The sequence below is a fragment of the Lipomyces doorenjongii genome (assembly GCF_038497915.1).
Source record: "Lipomyces doorenjongii strain NRRL Y-27504 unplaced genomic scaffold V1508scaffold_22, whole genome shotgun sequence".
In the NCBI taxonomy this organism is placed as follows: Eukaryota; Fungi; Ascomycota; class Lipomycetes; order Lipomycetales; family Lipomycetaceae; genus Lipomyces; species Lipomyces doorenjongii.
In genome coordinates, this window is record NW_027118089.1 from 185,631 (window position 1) to 203,565 (window position 17,935).

The 17,935-nt window shown below is 47.0% G+C and overlaps 5 protein-coding genes across 5 annotated transcripts; 3 read left to right on the forward strand and 2 right to left on the reverse strand.

Annotated features, from left to right (window-relative positions):
- Positions 1-54: 54 nt before the first annotated feature.
- On the forward strand, positions 55-6,645 carry V1508DRAFT_416932 (Sec23-binding domain of Sec16-domain-containing protein). The gene is made up of 5 exons (XM_066940272.1): positions 55-1,518; positions 1,571-3,943; positions 3,993-5,621; positions 5,672-5,823; positions 5,875-6,645. The coding sequence occupies exons 1-5, from the start codon at positions 240-242 to the stop codon at positions 6,217-6,219; spliced, it is 5,778 nt and encodes a 1,925-aa protein (XP_066796053.1). The 5' UTR covers positions 55-239; the 3' UTR covers positions 6,220-6,645.
- On the reverse strand, positions 6,260-7,275 carry V1508DRAFT_416934 (uncharacterized protein). The gene is made up of 2 exons (XM_066940273.1): positions 6,694-7,275; positions 6,260-6,629 (listed from the first exon to the last, which is right to left on the reverse strand). The coding sequence occupies exons 1-2, from the start codon at positions 7,263-7,265 to the stop codon at positions 6,536-6,538; spliced, it is 666 nt and encodes a 221-aa protein (XP_066796054.1). The 5' UTR covers positions 7,266-7,275; the 3' UTR covers positions 6,260-6,535.
- A 1,174-nt stretch (positions 7,276-8,449) lies between these two features.
- On the forward strand, positions 8,450-10,708 carry V1508DRAFT_416940 (amino acid permease-domain-containing protein). The gene is made up of 3 exons (XM_066940274.1): positions 8,450-9,026; positions 9,084-10,138; positions 10,183-10,708. The coding sequence occupies exons 1-3, from the start codon at positions 8,680-8,682 to the stop codon at positions 10,506-10,508; spliced, it is 1,728 nt and encodes a 575-aa protein (XP_066796055.1). The 5' UTR covers positions 8,450-8,679; the 3' UTR covers positions 10,509-10,708.
- V1508DRAFT_416942 (uncharacterized protein) lies at positions 10,616-13,432 on the reverse strand. The gene is made up of 2 exons (XM_066940275.1): positions 12,900-13,432; positions 10,616-12,843 (listed from the first exon to the last, which is right to left on the reverse strand). The coding sequence occupies exons 1-2, from the start codon at positions 13,225-13,227 to the stop codon at positions 10,853-10,855; spliced, it is 2,319 nt and encodes a 772-aa protein (XP_066796056.1). The 5' UTR covers positions 13,228-13,432; the 3' UTR covers positions 10,616-10,852.
- Positions 13,433-13,795: 363 nt separating this feature from the next.
- V1508DRAFT_386038 (uncharacterized protein) lies at positions 13,796-17,121 on the forward strand. Its single transcript, XM_066937811.1, has 3 exons — positions 13,796-14,182; positions 14,238-16,625; positions 16,678-17,121. The coding sequence occupies exons 1-3, from the start codon at positions 13,862-13,864 to the stop codon at positions 16,984-16,986; spliced, it is 3,018 nt and encodes a 1,005-aa protein (XP_066796057.1). The 5' UTR covers positions 13,796-13,861; the 3' UTR covers positions 16,987-17,121.
- The last annotated feature ends 814 nt before the right edge of the window (positions 17,122-17,935 follow it).

Below are 17,935 nucleotides of genomic sequence, written 5' to 3' on the forward strand. Positions count from 1 at the left end.
GTTTACGAGAAGTGTAAAATTTGGGCCACGTTATTAGTTAACCAAAGTGGGGTACTGTACCCTCGATATGGTTATAAAGGGACTTGAGTTGAAGGATAGATTGTACGCCATACCAATCGCCGAACAGGTTATTAGCGGAGTAATACGACATAGCGCGAAGGTTCATTCGACAAAAATATCCTGGTCTCTACTCCAAGATCCTCGTGCTTACTTTGCAATTGAGCACAGTGATTGCACTCATGGATGCTGACGGGAGTTTCACCGAGACGACGCTCTGTATACATGGTATTGATATAACGTCTGCTGCTGACATGGAAATTGGGCATTCGCGCGATAACAGCGAGACTTCTGTTGCAACTAACGGAGATGTCAAAGACACTAGTGCTGTAAATGCAATACGAACCCAAGAAGAGGATACATATTCAGCAGAAGTTGCCGACAAGGCGAATCCACCAGTGGCCACAAACATACTTGAAGCAATAGCGCCAACAGAATCGGAGCCATTTCCTAAGGAGGAAATGACAATAGTAGATCCTGAGCAAACAATGGCAGCTGGGCCAACTACGTCAATGCCGTCACATGAGATCGACACTCACGCAGCAGAAGTCTTAATTGAGGAGCCACTTGTAATATCAGAGACAATCGATCTTTTCCAAGATATATCACAGGCCGGACAGTCGGACTTTTTTAGTCAACTTGCAGAGAGGCCGGCAGATATGGAAACGCTATCTCAAGACGGAATAGTGGATCCCGAGCAAACAATGGCAGCTGGGCCAACTACTTCAATGCCGTCTCATGAGATCGACTCTCACGCAGCAGAAGTCTTAATTGAGGAGCCACTTGTAATATCAGAGACAAACGATCTTTTCCAAGATATATCACAGGCCGGACAGTCGGACTTTTTTAGTCAACTTGCAGAGAGGCCGGCAGATATGGAAAAGCTATCTCAAGACGGAATAGTGGATCCCGAGCAAACAATGGCAGCTGGGTTAACTACTTCAATGCCGTCTCATGAGATCGACACTCACGCAGCAGAAGTCTCAATTGAGGAGCCACTTGTGATGTCAGAAACAAACGATCTTTTCCAAGATATATCACAGGCCGGAAAGTCGGACTTTTTTAGTCAACTTGCAGAGAGGCCGGCAGATATGGAAACGCTATCTCAAGACGGAATAGTGGATCCCGAGCAAACAATGGCAGCTGGGTCAACTACTTCAATGCCGTCTCATGAGATTGACACTCACGCAGCAGAAGTCTCAATTGAGGAGCCACTTGTGATATCAGAAACAAACGATCTTTTCCAAGATATATCACTGGCCGGACAGTCGGACTTTTTTAGTCAACTTGCAGAGAGGCCGGCAGATATGGAAACGCTATCTCGAGACGTTGCTGAGTCGCCAGGGAGTGCGATATTGGGAGATGTGGAACGTCAAACCGAGCGACTATTTGAGCAGGGTGGAAACTCAGTTTTTGCTAACCTTCACCGGTCAGAATCGACGGCGACTGAGAATGTGGCTGGTAAGCTTGACTGTATATACCGTTTCATGCTTGACCTTCTGACAACTAATAGCTGCTATGGAAGAAACCACTATTTCCTTTGGATCTCCAACCCAGGATGACGATTCATTTTTCACGTCTGGTTTTGGTGCTACGTCCGATCAGATTGCGCGGCTTGAATCGCATCCAGAATCCACTGTGTCCGCGGCTAACACCTCTTTCGACTTTCTATTAGATGATAACGACTTTCTTTCAGATGACGAGGTTGAAAATGCTTCAGTAGATGTACCGGTGACTGTGGAGACGACTTCGTCAAACGCTCCAAATTCTTACACTCCATCTCCATACAATTGTGTACCGCAAGTAGTGCCCGTTCAACAGACTGTGCCTCCGAGATCAAAAGCATTTTTTGAAGATTTACCTGCGGTCTCAAATCCGAAAATAGTGCGCCGAATTGATCAGTTTGCGCACCGGGCGGTTCTCTCAAGTGAGCATCCTCAACCGCCGGCTGCTACAAATCTATACGGAAGACCACCGCTCACTACTCCTTCCGCTGTTATCCCTTCGTCTACGAAGTCGTACGGTCAACCAACCATTTCCAGTACATATGCTTCAGCGCCACCCGTCAATAATTTATCTACGTCGCAGCCAGCCACGAGTGTATATAATACGGCTTTGGTGCCACCAACCAGTTCTTACGCTAATCCGGCACAGCAGAATACATTTACAAGATCAACGGCTTCGGACGCCTACGATCCACCATTCATTTCTGGTTCATTTGTCGCTCCACGGCGCGAATCGAGCGCATATAGCCCGCAGTCTGCAGTCCAGCCAATGTCACCACAAACGGGATCAGTTGTACCACATGCTCTACCTTCAATGTCACCTCATTTAACAAACACAGCCCCCACTCAGTCGAAGTATGTGCCTGTGACTGTTTCATTTCCTCCGCCAACGACATCATCAATAACTGAGCCACCTGCCATGTTCCCGTATACTGACACAGATATTCAACTAGCGAAAAATATCTTGCCAGATGCTTCGTCTCATTACACACCAGCAGCTCCCCCGACTGCGACGCCAAATGCTTCATATGCGTCGCGTGCTCACGGACCTCTTCAACCCCCTACAACATCGCACTACACGGAAGCAGTTCCCCTTAATGTCCTGCCACACGCGTTACAGGCGAATGAGCACGGAGCTTCTCAACCTTCCACTACTTCTGAATATGTGTCCACAACAGGGTACGGGTTACCACAGCCTAAAGCATCCCCATATCCTTCGTCACCGCCAACACATCCTCATCTGTACTCAGATATTCCACCAATTGTGCAACCAAAGTCTGCTTCTGTGCCGCCACATCCTGTGGCTGCGCGGCGACCGCCAATACCGCCAGCTCGGACTAGTTCATACGCGCCTCCCCCGCGAGATGCTTATTCGTCTCCGCCACCAAGTCAACCACGATCGGCATTTACGTCGCCTCCCCATTCAGATCAGTATTCAATAGCTGCGCCGTATTCGCTATCTCAGTCGCATGCACCACAGCCCTTGCGTCTGGCATCGTCGCCTCCACAATCTTACCCAATCCCTCGGAGCGTTGCCGCGTCCCCTCACCAGCCGAAGTCCCTGATACCACAACCGCACCCTCTGCTGTCCTGGAGCTCCAGTGGAAAGTTGGTCACTATATTCCCATCGAAGAATCCTAATCTCGGATATGCAGCTACGAATTTAGATTTCCTGAGTTCGACGATCAAAGTGCACAGCGCTAAAGACGTTATGCATGAACTGACAACGGACATTAACGTGGCGAAATTTCCAGGTCCGTTGTACGCTGTGGGAGCGAAAAGTGCAAATAAGTCGAAGAAGAAGGATGCTCTGAAGTGGATGGACGAAAAAATCCCCACTCTGGAAAAGCTGATTTACGAGTCGATTGGTGCGGATGCAAAGATAGAAGCTGAGGATAATCTGGCACTCTGGAAATGCGTTCGAATAGTGTTAGATAACAATGGCGAGCTGGATACTACTACGTCCGAGACTCGTAAGGCAATCAGACATGCACTGATTCCGGAGCTGGTCAGTTCCAACCCCCCAGACGAAATGACAACATTTACCAGTGCTAGCGATATATACCAGAGACATATCAGGTCGACAAGCAATGGATCTATGGGCGGACGCGACATATCTGACTCGAAAACTGTGCAAGTGCAAGCCATTTCTAGCGTGCGAGAGTTACTTCTCAAGGGCGATCGAGAAGGAGCTGTGACTTCGGCTTTGGATAATTGTCTTTGGGCCCACGCGTTACTTATTGCAAGTACAATTAGTAAAGAGAAATGGAAAGACACTGCGCGAGAATTTATTCGTGCTGATGTGTTGACATTGAATACTGCGGATGCCAGCAGTTTGGCTGCTGTCTATGAAGTTTTCGCCGGATGCGGTGACGAAGCTGGTATGTGTGGCTAAGTCTTTGTCAACGATAACTGCTAACTTGTACGCAGTGGACACCTTACTACCTCCAGGAATGGCATTATCTGCTGCTGCAGGTAATGAGGTATCTCAACAGACGCCAGCTCAACTTACCAAGTGGCGTGAGACTCTAGCTATGATCCTGTTGAACCGCTCTGGTGATGACATCGAAGCGATAGCTTCTCTTGGAAGGTTACTGGCTAGGTATGGGCATACATATGCTGCTCATACGTGTTACATATTTGCTAGGCCGCGGACGGTACTTGGAGGTAGGGAAGACTTTACATTACTTGGCGGTGACTACTCGCGACGTCCTTCATCGTTCACTAAGGATCTTGATGTGATCATTCTTAGTGAGATATATGAACTGGCAATATCACTGGGACCGACTGCCGGGCAGAATACTATATTCCCACATTTGCAGTTATTTAAATACCAGCATGCTCTTATACTTGCAGAAAATGGATTTGTGTCCGAAGCGCGAAAATATTTGGATTACATCGGGACGGCGATTAAAGCCACATCGAAGACGTCCTTCGTATACGATGTTGCGTTTATTCAGAGTCTTAGAGAATTGTCTCAAAGACTTTCAGAGACACCGGCCTCGGAATCTCGTTGGTTGGGAGGCATGATTGGTAAACCATCACTTGGTAACATGTGGGGAAATTTTGACAGGAAGCTTGCCCAATTTGTAGCAGGTGATGATGAGAATCCATCTTCTACCGTCCAGGGTGGTGATAATTCTACGGACGGCAGATTCCGGAAGCTGGCTAATAGTCCTGGATTATCGCGACAGCAATCAACCACGGATATGGCAGGATTATATATTTCTGGACAGACCTTCAGCGGAACCGGGACATCATACACCCCGCCTACATCTGGAGGTGTAGCGTTGCATAGTTCCAGATTATACGGATCGTCTCCTTCATCGGCTCGAACTTCTCTTTATATCCCGCAGAATGACGGGTATGGCAATTCGATGGAAAATTCTGGGTCATACGGGCCGCCTGTCTCGAATCCATATGCGCCAGCTCGAGAGCAGACATCTTCTCCATATACCGGGTCAACCTATGCTCTTCCTATCGACGGTCCGAAGTTATCGTACGCGCCACCCACAACGTCATATGATTCACTGACCACGTCCTATGAGCCCAGGACAAAGTCTCGCGAATCTGCAAAGAGTTCCTACGAACCGCTGACATCAACGTATAATTCGAATGAGCCATCTGAGTTATCACATGAACCACCAAGAACGTCATCTGAGCTAGTGACACCGTCATTTGTGACGGCGGATGATGGGTCATATCATGCTCCAGCTATTTCTTATGGATACGACCTGCCTCGAGGCCCAATGTCATTTGGATATGAACCTCCATTAGCTAATACGCAGAATGGCGAGATCGGAAAAGAGATTGAGGTGCCACTAACTGAGGAAGTCACATCTAGTACCTACGCGCGCCTTGAACAGAATGAATCCAGTTATGAGGCACACGGAGGGGAGAATGTAAGCTCCAGGTATGATGATTTCGATGACGACGAAGATTTGGGTCTGGGAAATAATGCTCTCAGCCAGCATAAGAAGCTGGGTCATGGTGGATCAGGAGAGTCTGATGATAAGACTGATGGCGCTAAAGACGAAGATCAAAAGGAAGAAGAGAAAGGTGAGATAATTTTCTTTTGCTGTTCTATGGTATGCTAATTGACTGGATAGAGGAGAAGCCAGCATCCAGAGGTGGATGGTTTTCCTGGTTACATCGAAGTGCCGAGAGTCAGGAGAACAAACCGAAGGCAATTCGTGCGAAACTGGGAGAAGGAATGCAGTTTGTTTACGACAAGGAACTGAAAAAATGGGTTAATCCTAATGTGCGTACTATCTGATGCCGACTTAGTGTTATGGGCGCTTATATATATTAGGATCGTGACGCGGGCAATGCACCACCAACGCCGCCTCCTCCTCCGAGGAGCAAGGCTCCAACTCCAACTGCAACTCCAGCTTCCACAGTCACTAGTACAGCCGCATCGATGCCGTCACCGGCCCGGCTACCGGCGTCCGCGCCTGCCACTCCTATGACAGCAGCGTTACCTCCTATGCCTGTACCCCAGCGATCGGGCGCCCCGCCCCCGGCGTCGTCCGCACCTCCGTCTAGTGGGCCTCCGCTCACTGGTATGCCGTCATTAACAGGTTTGCCTGAACAGCCAGCAGGAGCAACGCGTCGCGGAAAGAAGAGACCTCAGTACATTCCGCCTCCAGCCCTGTAAGGTCTGCTGAAGGACATATCAATACGATATTGAGAGGAATGTATTGATTAGTTTTTGCATTAAATTTTTCTGTTTAAATTTGAGATATAATTACCGCAAACCGATGCATTTGAAAGCCATAATTGTAAATTATTGCCGCGGTCCGAGGTTTGATGAGAATTAATATATGATACGGTGATAATCTATGCGGTAGGGTTTCTGCATTATCTAAGCAAAATGACATATCTAGAACGCCACGACTAATGGAACCTGAATGTATATACACCAGGCTCCTCATAAAGCACAAGCTGTTAATATTCTATTCGCTTTTTTGACATTAATGGAGCTTTTGTATATAGCCCTGCTGGATTAATCGCTCGACGTCTCCTTGCCGCACATAGAATTGACTATTTTTGGTAAGTGTAATTAGGCTCCAAGACACACGTTAGCCAGAGTGTGCTATCTAATACAGTATTGACATAATCAATAACTCACCCATATTCTGTCTGTATTTCACCGGCATCTTTTAATACCCGAACATCGATGAACAAATCTCTCGGGGGCTCCATTGATCCAGTTAAGTCAATATCTGTCCATTCGCCTTTCAGTTCAGCCAGTACGTCTCCGTACCCTCTAAAGTACTCTTCTTCGTCTGGATGCCATCCTGATGACACAGATGGACGGTCACTGAGCGCCACTCCCGAGTCTCCTTCAGAGCCTATGCTCGTTGCCTCAAATCCCGACCATACCAGCGTCTCGAGCCTCCGTGCTCTTAACTTGTGATATGCTAATAAACACCGTTTATTCCTCCGCATACATATCTGAAGCACAAAGATTGCACAGGACACGCGTCTATCTTGTGAGGCGCGAAAGTTCGGACCTTGTTGGTCAAGAAGAATCTTCACGTCGCGCTGGAGGTCGCGGATTTCTCGGATGATTGAGTTCACAAGATCTGCCTGGTATGCCGGCAGCACGTCTAAAGATTGAGTCCGCTTTGAGTCCTGGATTAGCTTTGCTGCCAGATCACCGTACATTGTTGTAATTGATATATGGTTACTGAAGTGCATACAATTGAGGCCGACATGTACGCGTTCCTTCGCGTATGTGTCCGGGTAAGAATACTAGGCCGGGTAAGTTCCGTAGCACACCACAGCCTGCTGTAATATTGTTCATTGCCGGCCACAATTCTCTGTAAAGATCTTATAACAAGGAATGAGTTGGGCCATCTATGGGCTCATACTGTCCAGTGGTGGTTTCTGCTTCCACTGCATTGTACTTGTTGTCAATGCAGTACAAGTGAAATTGTTGCAATTCAAAATGAACGAAAACAAATGAAGATTTTATTGCTGCTACCTGAACGCAAAGTCTGACCGCCGGCAGCAACGATTATTATAGCCAACATCCCCGTCTGAGCAAGAATCCTCATTGAAAAGTATTAGGCATTTGCACAGAGTGGTGACCGAAGACTTGCAAAGGTGGTTGCTGCAGTGATGCCACTTACTTAATTTAGATATCCAAAAAAAGGGAGCAACATGGCCGGACCATGAACAATTTCATGCCAAGTACAGTCATGCGATCGAAGCAGCACATCCCTGGCAGACTGCTGCTCCAACTTATGTCTCTTCGGCAGCGACGTCGCAGAATCAATCGTCATCACATTACATGCAGCAGTAGAGCATTCAGTTAATAATACCTCGGCTACTTACCGCTAATCGCAAACCTCAGACATGACAGCAACACTCAACGTCTCCCGAAAGCAGCAAAGTTTCTTAAGAAGCGCTGTCAGAAGGTCAAGCTGCATGATTAGGGAAAGGTAGCAAATTCGGGACCGTTTTGTTCGGGATAAACCGTTGTGTTCGGGATAACGAGTCTGACTAGTTGGACAACGAATCTGGCTGCCTTCCGATTTCATTCCGATAGATTCTCACTTAGGTGATCTCAAGTTCTATGCTTCTCCTATGTATACTTATTTGCATTATTTTTTGTTGTTGTTACGTATGTATACTATTCGTTTTGTTATGGGAAATGTGGCAGTTGATCAGGACGTAAGCATTGCAAGAATGGAAACGTATATACATTACCATGTCCAATTAAATAAAAGTTTGACTAGATTTACCGAAATGTGAATCATCTTAAACACGACTTAAGGATAACGGTAACTCGCCTTTAACTACTTGATTGGAGTTTTAAGCTTTTGAGCGTTGGCGTTAAAGCCTCAACGGCCACCGGTGAGAAAGTTTAGGAGTTTACCAGCGTGGGACTTCCATGCAGACTGTACTCGTTTGGGTTGTTTTTATTAGCGACCAGAAAGCAACGCCTTAACATTATGTTGTAGGCGACTTATAGTGTCCGAGAGTTGCAATAGCATTAAACGATTATCGAATAGAAACTATAGGAGAATGGAACGGTAAACGGTCTACAAGGAGACAACAGGGAATAATACAACTTTCGCATATTTGCAGCGTTTATTCAGTATATCTAATGTCGACCGAACAAAACCTTACTCTTCTTCAGCAACGAGACTCGTTCGAACTCGCATCTCTAGTGTCGTCGAGTTCTACCGACGGTGACGGTGGTGCTACTTCATCACGAGGCTCATCGGGCAGACTCTCCAATCTCGACTACGTAGACGATGAGATTCAGAATCAGCAGCTATCGTTTGACAGTGTGAGAAGGCAGTCATATGGAGAATCTTTATTTGACTATGGGGAGCATATGTTCCCGCTAGCTGCGAGTGCAGACGCTAGAGATGGGGCATTACCACTAGAAAAACAGAAGCGATTAGGTATATTGAATGGGCTGGGTCTTGTTATAGGAGTGCAGATTGGGTATCTGCTTTAAACTACTTGTTCACAATATGTGTGCGGTTGCTAACGTCTTTGTAGTTCTGGTATCTTCTCATCTCCAAGTCAGGTGGATGCGCAAGCCGGATCTCCGGGTGCATCATTACTTGTCTGGCTAATTGCGGGACTGCTAGCTTGGACCGGCGCAGCCTCATATGCTGAACTAGGAAGCGCTATTCCATTGAACGGTGGCGCACAAGCTTATTTGCATCACATTTTTGGTCCGCTTCCGGCATTTTTGTTCGCTTGGACTGCCATCACAGTTTTGAAGCCGGGCAGCATGGCAATTATTGCAATCGTTTTCGCGGAATACATTGGCCGACTGATTTTCTCGCATGGAGCACCTGATACTGCAACAGAAAGTACGTCTACTGAAGAAAGCATTTACTCGCCGCTATGGTTCAATAAGACAGTTGCAGTAGCTGGTATATTAGTTGTCACCATTATCAATGCAATCAGTACGAAGTTAAGCACGCGAACTGGAGATATTTTCTTATTTTTAAAGATATCGTCGCTTGTAGCCATTACGGTGATTGGTTTAGTTGTTTTAGTATTTCGCAAAGGTGCGGAAAATTTTACTGAGGGATGGTTTGCTGGCTCCTCTTCGTCACTGGGAAATTATGCTATTGCATTATACGCTGGGCTGTGGGCATTTGATGGTTGGGATAACTTGAACTACGTTGCCGCGGAGATGAAGAACCCAAGAAAAGACTTACCTTTAGTCATTCACCTAGCAATGCCCATTGTTATCATTTGCTATTTGGCCGCGAATCTGGCCTACTATGAAGTGCTACAAAGTTCAGAATTGGCGAAGTCAAGTACTATTGCGCTGGCGTTTGGAGAACGAGTGTTTGGCCGAGTTGGAGCCATTGTATTTACCGTCTGTGTCGCATTATCATGTTTTGGTGCATTGAACGCTATAGCATTCACGTCGGCGCGGTTGGTATACGTGTCCGGAAAGGATGGATTCCTTCCTACGCGGTTTGGAAAGGTTAATAAGAAGACGGATACTCCAATTAACGCGCTGTTGCTGCAAGCAGCGCTCACGATTGTGTTTATCTTAGTTGGAGAGTTTAAGAATTTGCTGACATTCTACGGTGAGTAGAGCAGTGACATCGTTGAGTTAGACTAATACTTTCAGGCGTTGCCGGCTACTTGTTTTACTTCCTCACAGTACTGGGCGTGATTGTTCTAAGGGCGCGCGAGCCTGACCTCGAGCGGCCTTACAAGACATTCATATTAACGCCCATAATGTTCTGCTGCGTTGCCTTATTTCTCATCTCCAGAGGTATTTTTTCTGCGACATTTGAGGCTTCGTTTGTGGCACTTTTTGTCCTCGCCGGAGTTCCAGTGTATTACTGGCGTGCGGGAGGTGGACTACATAAGATACCTGTACTGGGATGGTTTTTCAGGCCGAAGACGCAACATAATGATGGCACAACGGGGTATATAGGAGGTCACAATTGAACACTGCAATGCATTCTGGAATGGGTATGATATGAGAGCTGGGACAGCAAAGGTTAACTTGTAGATAATTTGGCGACAATGAACATTTTGGACAAAGGTTGTATTTATGTAGTTGAACATGTTGTAGGTCCTTCCATTATAAGGTCGGCTATTTGCTGTAATGGTGCACAGTCGTAATAATTACAGACATTATAAATACGTACTACACGACAAATCCCAAACAGGATAGACAAATGAAAATACCCCACAATACCAAGAGAATGCAGAATACAACAAAGTTTGTTATAGGAACGCAAGTCCTCCAAATCATAAATGAGAAGAATTACAAATGTAGAAGCCAACTGTTACTTGTTCTCACTGACAAACAGTTGCCTTGATACATCCCCATCTTCTCTCTTCGGTTCGCCGACGCCGACCTGTCGCAACATTTTATGCACCCAAGCTCTCTTCTCGCTGGACATCTTGCCTTTCTCTAATGAACTTACGGGGCCGGCCATACCAAGTGGCGTAGGCGTACCGACGTTGCTGCTGCTGTTGGACCTGCCACTTTTATCAGATAAGGATGCTCCCGGACTCGACATGGGAATCTTGGATCCAGAGCCAGGAGTAGAAGATGGTGTACCCTGCCGCGTGTTCTTCTTCGACTCTTTATCCCTTTGTATTCCTTTCCATCTAGGCGACGGCGATAGCTTTGAATTCGGCGTACCCGGATCCACGACATTTAACGATGAACCGCTAGACGCGTGATAGAGAATGTAATTGCTTAGCCACTCGGCGAGATCGGTCCATCCACCTCCAACGCGAACCATAACCCTTTCGGCAATAATACGGACCCAGATAACCTGAGGTGGCGCATTCGGACGCTGAAGTAGGTACTTTCGAGTCTGGCCGTACCCTGCTTCTTTGAGCGATGACGACGTGGTTGTCGTCATAAGCTTATATGTGCTAGAGTTGGTGACAGGTGCCTTCGGCTGTTCGGCGGGTTCAATATTGAGATCGCTTCCAGGCAAAGTAGTAAGAATATGCCGAATTTTAAGGTCGAGAGTATACTGTGATGACATTGGCATAGACTCGTCGGACGTCTTAGCTGTCGCAAGAGTACCCCGAAGTGATGATACGTCAACGGATAGACGCTTTGGATCGTTCGCGTCGAGTTCCGCTGAAGTCGAGGACGAGCTGTGAGCATGACTGGAAAGCAGATTACGGCCGCGGTAGCGATCTTTGGCCAGAACTTCGTACTCTAATCGTTTGCGCTGTTGCAGTGCATGTTCGTCATCGATGGGGTTGATATCAAGCTCCTGAGCGACCCGAATTGGAGATGGAGAGTGTTTACTGGTGTAGCGCACGGGTATGAATGACGGACTTTCGGCGCTCTGTCGCTGAACGCGGTCAAGATCGAGAGCAACTCCGCCTTCTGTAGCCTCTAACGGTCCAACTGGCAATGTAAGGCCAGGAGTGTGACCTATTCGTGATACAGGTAATCGCGCTTCAGAAGTGTCGAGTAACGGTTCCTTTTCGGGTAAGGCCCCCATCCCGGTGGAATACGGCGAAGCGACAGTGGTCCCAACTGACGATGTTCGCGTGTGTGCCGCCCAGTCTTCTGTTATGTCAGTATTGTATCCGTCAGCGGAGCTTTCCGTCGACATCGAACTTGACGGTCGGGGGACAATAGGTTGTGATATTACGTGTGGAGGCGCAGCCTGTACCAACTCCAGCGCTTCCGTCCCCTCCGATAACAGTAGCCCTTCCTCATCCTTATCGAATGATACCGCAGCAACTGACATTTCAGCTTGCTCTGGTTTATGTAGCCGATCTGACTCAATTTGACATTCAATTATATCCTCCTCTTCCAGCTCTTGCCGACGAGTAAACTCCTGGACTAGTGTATTTTCTGCTTCAGCATCCAGCCGAATTCTCTGCGTCTCCCAAGCGGCCGCCAACATGTCGGCATCCGTATCGTTCTCTGTACCGCGAGTCTCAATCTCTCGCTCGATCTTTCCTTCAGTTACAGGATCAGTATCGGAAACAGATACACTGGCAATCTTCTCTTCCATTCTCTCGACGTCGTCAATCCAACTCTCAGGAACAGGTTCCCTCGATAATTCGATCAAATGATCTATCATTGAACCTGCATTTACGACTCTTGCCTTTGCGTCATCGTATGAGCAGAGGCTTATTTCTGAAAGCTCATCTTGGATTAATAAATGCAGACGAGAGACGTCCGCTCGATTCTCATAGGTGACTAGTAGGAGCTCGAAGACGGACAGGGTAGTTAACAGTCGAAACATGAGCGCCGTGAGCAACGCTTCGGCGTCCGTGGCATGAGCACGTAGAGCTACTTCCGTATTACTATCTGCTTCAGATCTGATACAAAATAACTAACGAACTTACCTAAAACTGTTCGCTTTAACTCTTCAACATCATACCTGTCTGCATTCTCCCTAGCGTCATCGCATCGTCTCTCAATCTCGGCTATAGCAGACGCTGTACAAAGATCCTCCCACTCACACTTCCATGTCTTCATCTGCTCCATCTGAGTGCCAAAATACTCGAGCATTTCCAAAGCCTGAACTAGGTGTTCGTGAAGCTCCTTATGCCGAGGTGCAGCGTCAAGGAGGCTTCTGATCTGACAAGGTGGAAGACCGGATACGTGTAGAATTGATTCAGGATCTGAGCCTTGCAACAGACCAGCTGAAGAGAGATGCTCTATACTTCCCATCCTACTCGTTTAATTTAGCGACGGAACTAATCAGGATGCCGAAATGGAGCGTATGGACATTGACAGTAATTGACGCTAGTCATTGATAAGAAATGACTCAGCTGAAGGCACATACAAATATACCTATAAGTATGCGCATGCTGATGACGGTCGATTATCTATAACAAGGGGTGCAGACGAGAGTAGAAAGTTGCAATAGCAGTAAGATGAGAGGCGGGCCGAGTGGTGCAGATTTGGGAAGTGCGCTGCCCTAATCCAGAAGGGGAGTTTACTTTGTAACTGTATTGTTCTCCATACACACAGTATGCTAATATGCTAAATATTCCGCCTTATGCTAACTATTCCTTTGCCATTAACTGAAGGGTTTACCTGCGTATTTAGTTAACGGAATTTCTACTGTTACACAGGTTGTCGCAACGCATACTATCTTGTTGGCGGGACCTCTAACCCTAAACCGCATTGCCGGAGAAAATTGCAAGCTCCCACCTACATAAAACCATAAACCACAGTGACGCGTGGCTTTCCAAAAACGAAAATAGAGATCCCTCCTTCTAAATCCAGCGGATGTCACAAGGTGAGCATCCACGCAGCTAATCATTAGGGTCAAGAACGCAATTGGAATTCGCAGCCTCCGATGGAGGCTCTTGGAGATTGCCGCAAGGTGATGCCCGAGGACGACAATTTGCATCTGCAGCCTCCTCATTCACCCCGTGGTAAAGAAAGTGACACACGGACTGTGTCTGGACGCTACGGATACGTTCGATCAGTTGCATCAGCTCCGGCAGTTCGGCAATCGGTGAGACTAGAAAGTCCAAATATAAGACTAAAGAATGCCTATCAGGGGCCCGGGAACGAGGACGATATCGCAGGAGGTCTCGCGCGATCGTCCGTTCCTCCGACGCGCCGGAGAATCGTCAGATCCCAATTGACAGAAATCAAGATGCGTTGTGCTGAAGTTAGTGACGTAACATTGTTACTTAGGAGTTAAGTTGTCGCTGATCTTTCGTTAGGCGGACTCAAACGTTCACGGTGAGGGTGAACGTACACAGGAGTTGAACGACGATTCTGAGCCACGTGCACACAAGCAGAAGAATACGGCTTGCAATTCAACTAGTTCGCAACCAGATTCTTCCTTTTCTAAGAGTCCAGCGTCGAACACGAGTGGAATTGCACATTCTGTCCGACAAGGTCGTCGTGTGGTGCCAAGAAGTAGTATCACATTAATCAATGATGAGCCAGCCGTTATTCCATCCTCCCTACATTTGCAAGCATCGGACCAAACTAAAGAGTCGATAAGTCCTACTGAGTTACAACCAGCTGCAGTACCTGCAGGCCACAAATCAGTACAGCCATCTTGCACTACACGAACAGGACGAGTGATCAAACCTCGCAATCCGGTTCTCCTGGATGTGCAAAAAACTCAGGCCAAACCCGAACAAATAATACCCTGTTCAACTTCGGAGATGCTCAACAACGCGAATTCAAAGCTTCAACTTATATCACAGCGCCAGCCTGAAAAGGCCAGCAGTTCTTCGACACCTGAACCAGCAATGCCTCCGAAACCCGGAACAGTCTTCAGAGAGCTCAAGGAGCTATTTTCAGAAGAGGGCGAGGATGGATCACCTGATTTGTCTGATCCGGATGAAGATATAGTTAATGACCCGGACATGATGCAGAGTTTATTTCCAATCATTGGGGTAGAACCTGCCTTTGAGGACAGCAGTAGTCTGGCATATGCCTTTTCCTCCAACGCTGAATCTCGATCTGATTCAGATTCCGCCGACACTTCCTACTCACGCCAAAGGAGACGTGAGTCGCGATCCAGACCTTTGTCACGAACACCAAGAGTAGTTCAGAGCCAAGAGAGAAAGCGAAGGTTGAATTTATATGCCCTAGAAGTCGAAGTCGACCGCCATCCCAAAAGCCTTTGCGGTCATGATAGAACGCAATCGAATTCTAGTAGCACTGAGTCGAAAAATCTACGATTAGAAGCCGATTGCGAGGAATTCGAGCCATATGCGCTTAGGAACTCCGACACGGAAATAAAGAGTGAAACTGAGGCTACGCGTGCTGCTAGATCGGGACAAAGATTAGACGTTCACGTGGAAAATACCACTGGAGACAAACGTGCAGATATTCCACGTAACACGTCGGATGAGGACGAGGAACTGCCTCCAACGCAGGTAATTGATGACGAGGCCGCATGGTTACTACCCTCTCAACTAATTCATCGTGTCTCTGCGCATTGCTCGAGCGACTCAGTTGCTATGGCGACTCCAAAAATGTCGATGCTGTCCTCCATTCAATCGTTCGAGACTGTCCCACTGATACAGCCAATCCAATCTCAATCTGGGGTGCTACCTCTACTATCCACCAATGGAGAGAATTCGGCGCAACCCACCAAACAGCTTCACCTGTCTGCATCTGCAACAAACAGCTGTGACGAATATAAGGTTTTTTTTGCGGAACTTGATCAAAAATTGCCGACAACCCAGGTTGAGCTAGGATCGCTACACGGAAGACGCGCAACGAAAAGAAGTGTTTTCCCCACCATACCTGCTGGAGTGCATGTGCACGACGATTCTTTCGTTCCTGATACTCCAGTTCACTTGTTAACAACCAAGTCGCCCGGAAAGTCGACATCAGATATTGTGAAGGCAGCAGCGAATAGGTCTGTGGTGAAGCGTGCATCTTCGTCATATTGTGATACCACTTCCGACGTATCTGAAGTCATTGATCCCTTACCGTGTGCTCAGGCAATCCAACTGGAGTCCATAGCGACTACACAGGTTATAAAGTCTTCTGATATTAACAGCGCGGCGAACAATCCACTCACAGATACTCATATCTCTCCGGCACTTGCGTCTGTCATAGCTGGGGAAAAAATGTCAGGTTCTCAGCCAGCGGTGTTATCAATGGTGGAGAGCAACGACTCGACTACACGCTCTACTATGGAAATTCTCGATTCGCGGCCAAACTACTCGACATCAGCGACTAGTTCTAATGACCCCAGGCTACTGGCGTCGATGCCTACTTGGCTGTCAAACATGGAAAAATGTGGAGGGCAAGAATACATTGCATTTGACGACGAAAGTTCAGAGACGTCGAAGCCACTGCGCCCAAATGATAGAAATAGTGAAATTAAAACTCTGTCGGATATGTATGCGTCAGACGAAGGAGGCAAAGGCAAACACATCGTTAGCAATGAAGATGAAGAAAATGCGAACGATGACGGGTCAGCGCGGCGTTCCTTGCGAAAGAGGCGGCCACCTACACAATTCTCACCAAGGCCAATCATTCCCTCTACGGCTCGAAGGACTCGTAGGTCAGATAAATTCTCGTCGGATTATCTACTCAATAATGCTAAATCGGCGTTAGTTGATCTTCCAGATTTATCAGTATGTTATATATTTTCGTGACCATGACCAAAACAGTGCTAATGAACTATAGATGTTCATCAGCGAAGATGCTTTCCGAAGACTTTCTATCGAGGATCGCCGAGATATCATGCAGTACATCCTCCCAATAGATCGTGCGTCATCTACATCTCCCGTCCCAGGCTTCTTCAGGAATGTTGTTATTCAAGATGCCGCAAGACAGCTGCAAGCTGATATCGGACTTGGCAGATATACGAAGAGTTATGCTGAGCAATACAAGCGTGCCACAGCTGCTATTGCCAACGGGGAAACTGACGAGTATAAGGAAGGCCAGTTTGAGTTGTGGTGGGGACAGAAGGCCAGGGGTACTAGGGCGACATAGAAATCTTGGTGCACCAATCGTTGAGATTGCATTTTGTATTTAGTTACGTCTCGAGATACGTCATTGACTTCCACATCAATATGTGCAATAGCCATCCAACACAAACCAGTGACCAGTAACATAGTTAATAACACAACTTCCCGCACTTCACCACAATAAAATCACCATTTAGAAAGTCAGTTGCTTGTAGTCCCCATTACGGTAAACAAAGACATATTCTTGTAGAAGACTGGTAAGACAAATTGCAGAAAATCATGGACCGAGGGAAACTCATATAGAAGTCATCCTAGCGATTGGAATGTGGCTCCGCGATGGATACCGAGAGGGTCTCATCTGCTAGCTGAACATTTTGACTGTTCCCTTAGCAATGGCGAATGAGCTTTTTCTGACCTGAGTGATAGAACATATCACTGTAATCCTGCAGCGCCGGCAGCTATACCTTCCCAGCTTGCAGTTCATTCAATGTCCATTCCACCAGCTAAATGCGTCACAGTTGCAATTCTTTGATACCACCGTCCAACAACAGGCACTTCAACCTCTAAATATTTCTTAACATTATCCTCAAACCAACAGACTGCGCTTATGTAGGTTCGGTATACCTGACAGGGATGGCGGCAATACAATTCGAGGTCCGAGATTTTCTACCTCCACGCATTTGACGATGGGCTAGTATGTTCTGACTAGAACGATACCTAAATCTGTGGCAGCCACGATTGCAAAACAGGAACTAAAGTTGCACAAACCCTTTGATGGAGATCGATGGCTATCACTATTCCTTACGCTGTGTCCGCAATAGACGACAGGTGCATCGAGAACATCAATTCGCCCTTGGTTGACAATATACCTAATATTATCATACTAATAAAACATTTTATTACACAAAATAAAACGCCCAACAAAGTAAATAGAAGAAGATGAATATCTAGCTCTGATCATACTAACCACTCAA

What these genes read in the sequence shown, in the direction of transcription:
- V1508DRAFT_416932 (XM_066940272.1), top strand. Translation starts at nt 240, where the DNA reads ATGGATGCTGACGGGAGTTTCACCGAGACGACGCTCTGTATACATGGT. An exon ending in CGGATGCGGTGACGAAGCTG is followed by an intron (nt 3,944 to 3,992) that starts GTATGTGTGGCT and finishes ACTTGTACGCAG; the next exon opens with TGGACACCTTACTACCTCCA. An exon ending in AAAAATGGGTTAATCCTAAT is followed by an intron (nt 5,824 to 5,874) that starts GTGCGTACTATC and finishes TATATATATTAG; the next exon opens with GATCGTGACGCGGGCAATGC.
- V1508DRAFT_416934 (XM_066940273.1), bottom strand. Translation starts at nt 7,265, where the DNA reads ATGCACTTCAGTAACCATATATCAATTACAACAATGTACGGTGATCTG. An exon ending in GAAATACAGACAGAATATGG is followed by an intron (nt 6,630 to 6,693) that starts GTGAGTTATTGA and finishes TGTGTCTTGGAG; the next exon opens with CCTAATTACACTTACCAAAA.
- V1508DRAFT_416940 (XM_066940274.1), top strand. Translation starts at nt 8,680, where the DNA reads ATGTCGACCGAACAAAACCTTACTCTTCTTCAGCAACGAGACTCGTTC. An exon ending in GTTATAGGAGTGCAGATTGG is followed by an intron (nt 9,027 to 9,083) that starts GTATCTGCTTTA and finishes ACGTCTTTGTAG; the next exon opens with TTCTGGTATCTTCTCATCTC. An exon ending in GAATTTGCTGACATTCTACG is followed by an intron (nt 10,139 to 10,182) that starts GTGAGTAGAGCA and finishes TAATACTTTCAG; the next exon opens with GCGTTGCCGGCTACTTGTTT.
- V1508DRAFT_416942 (XM_066940275.1), bottom strand. Translation starts at nt 13,227, where the DNA reads ATGGGAAGTATAGAGCATCTCTCTTCAGCTGGTCTGTTGCAAGGCTCA. An exon ending in GTTAAAGCGAACAGTTTTAG is followed by an intron (nt 12,844 to 12,899) that starts GTAAGTTCGTTA and finishes ATACGGAAGTAG; the next exon opens with CTCTACGTGCTCATGCCACG.
- V1508DRAFT_386038 (XM_066937811.1), top strand. Translation starts at nt 13,862, where the DNA reads ATGGAGGCTCTTGGAGATTGCCGCAAGGTGATGCCCGAGGACGACAAT. An exon ending in TCAAGATGCGTTGTGCTGAA is followed by an intron (nt 14,183 to 14,237) that starts GTTAGTGACGTA and finishes ATCTTTCGTTAG; the next exon opens with GCGGACTCAAACGTTCACGG. An exon ending in TTGATCTTCCAGATTTATCA is followed by an intron (nt 16,626 to 16,677) that starts GTATGTTATATA and finishes AATGAACTATAG; the next exon opens with ATGTTCATCAGCGAAGATGC.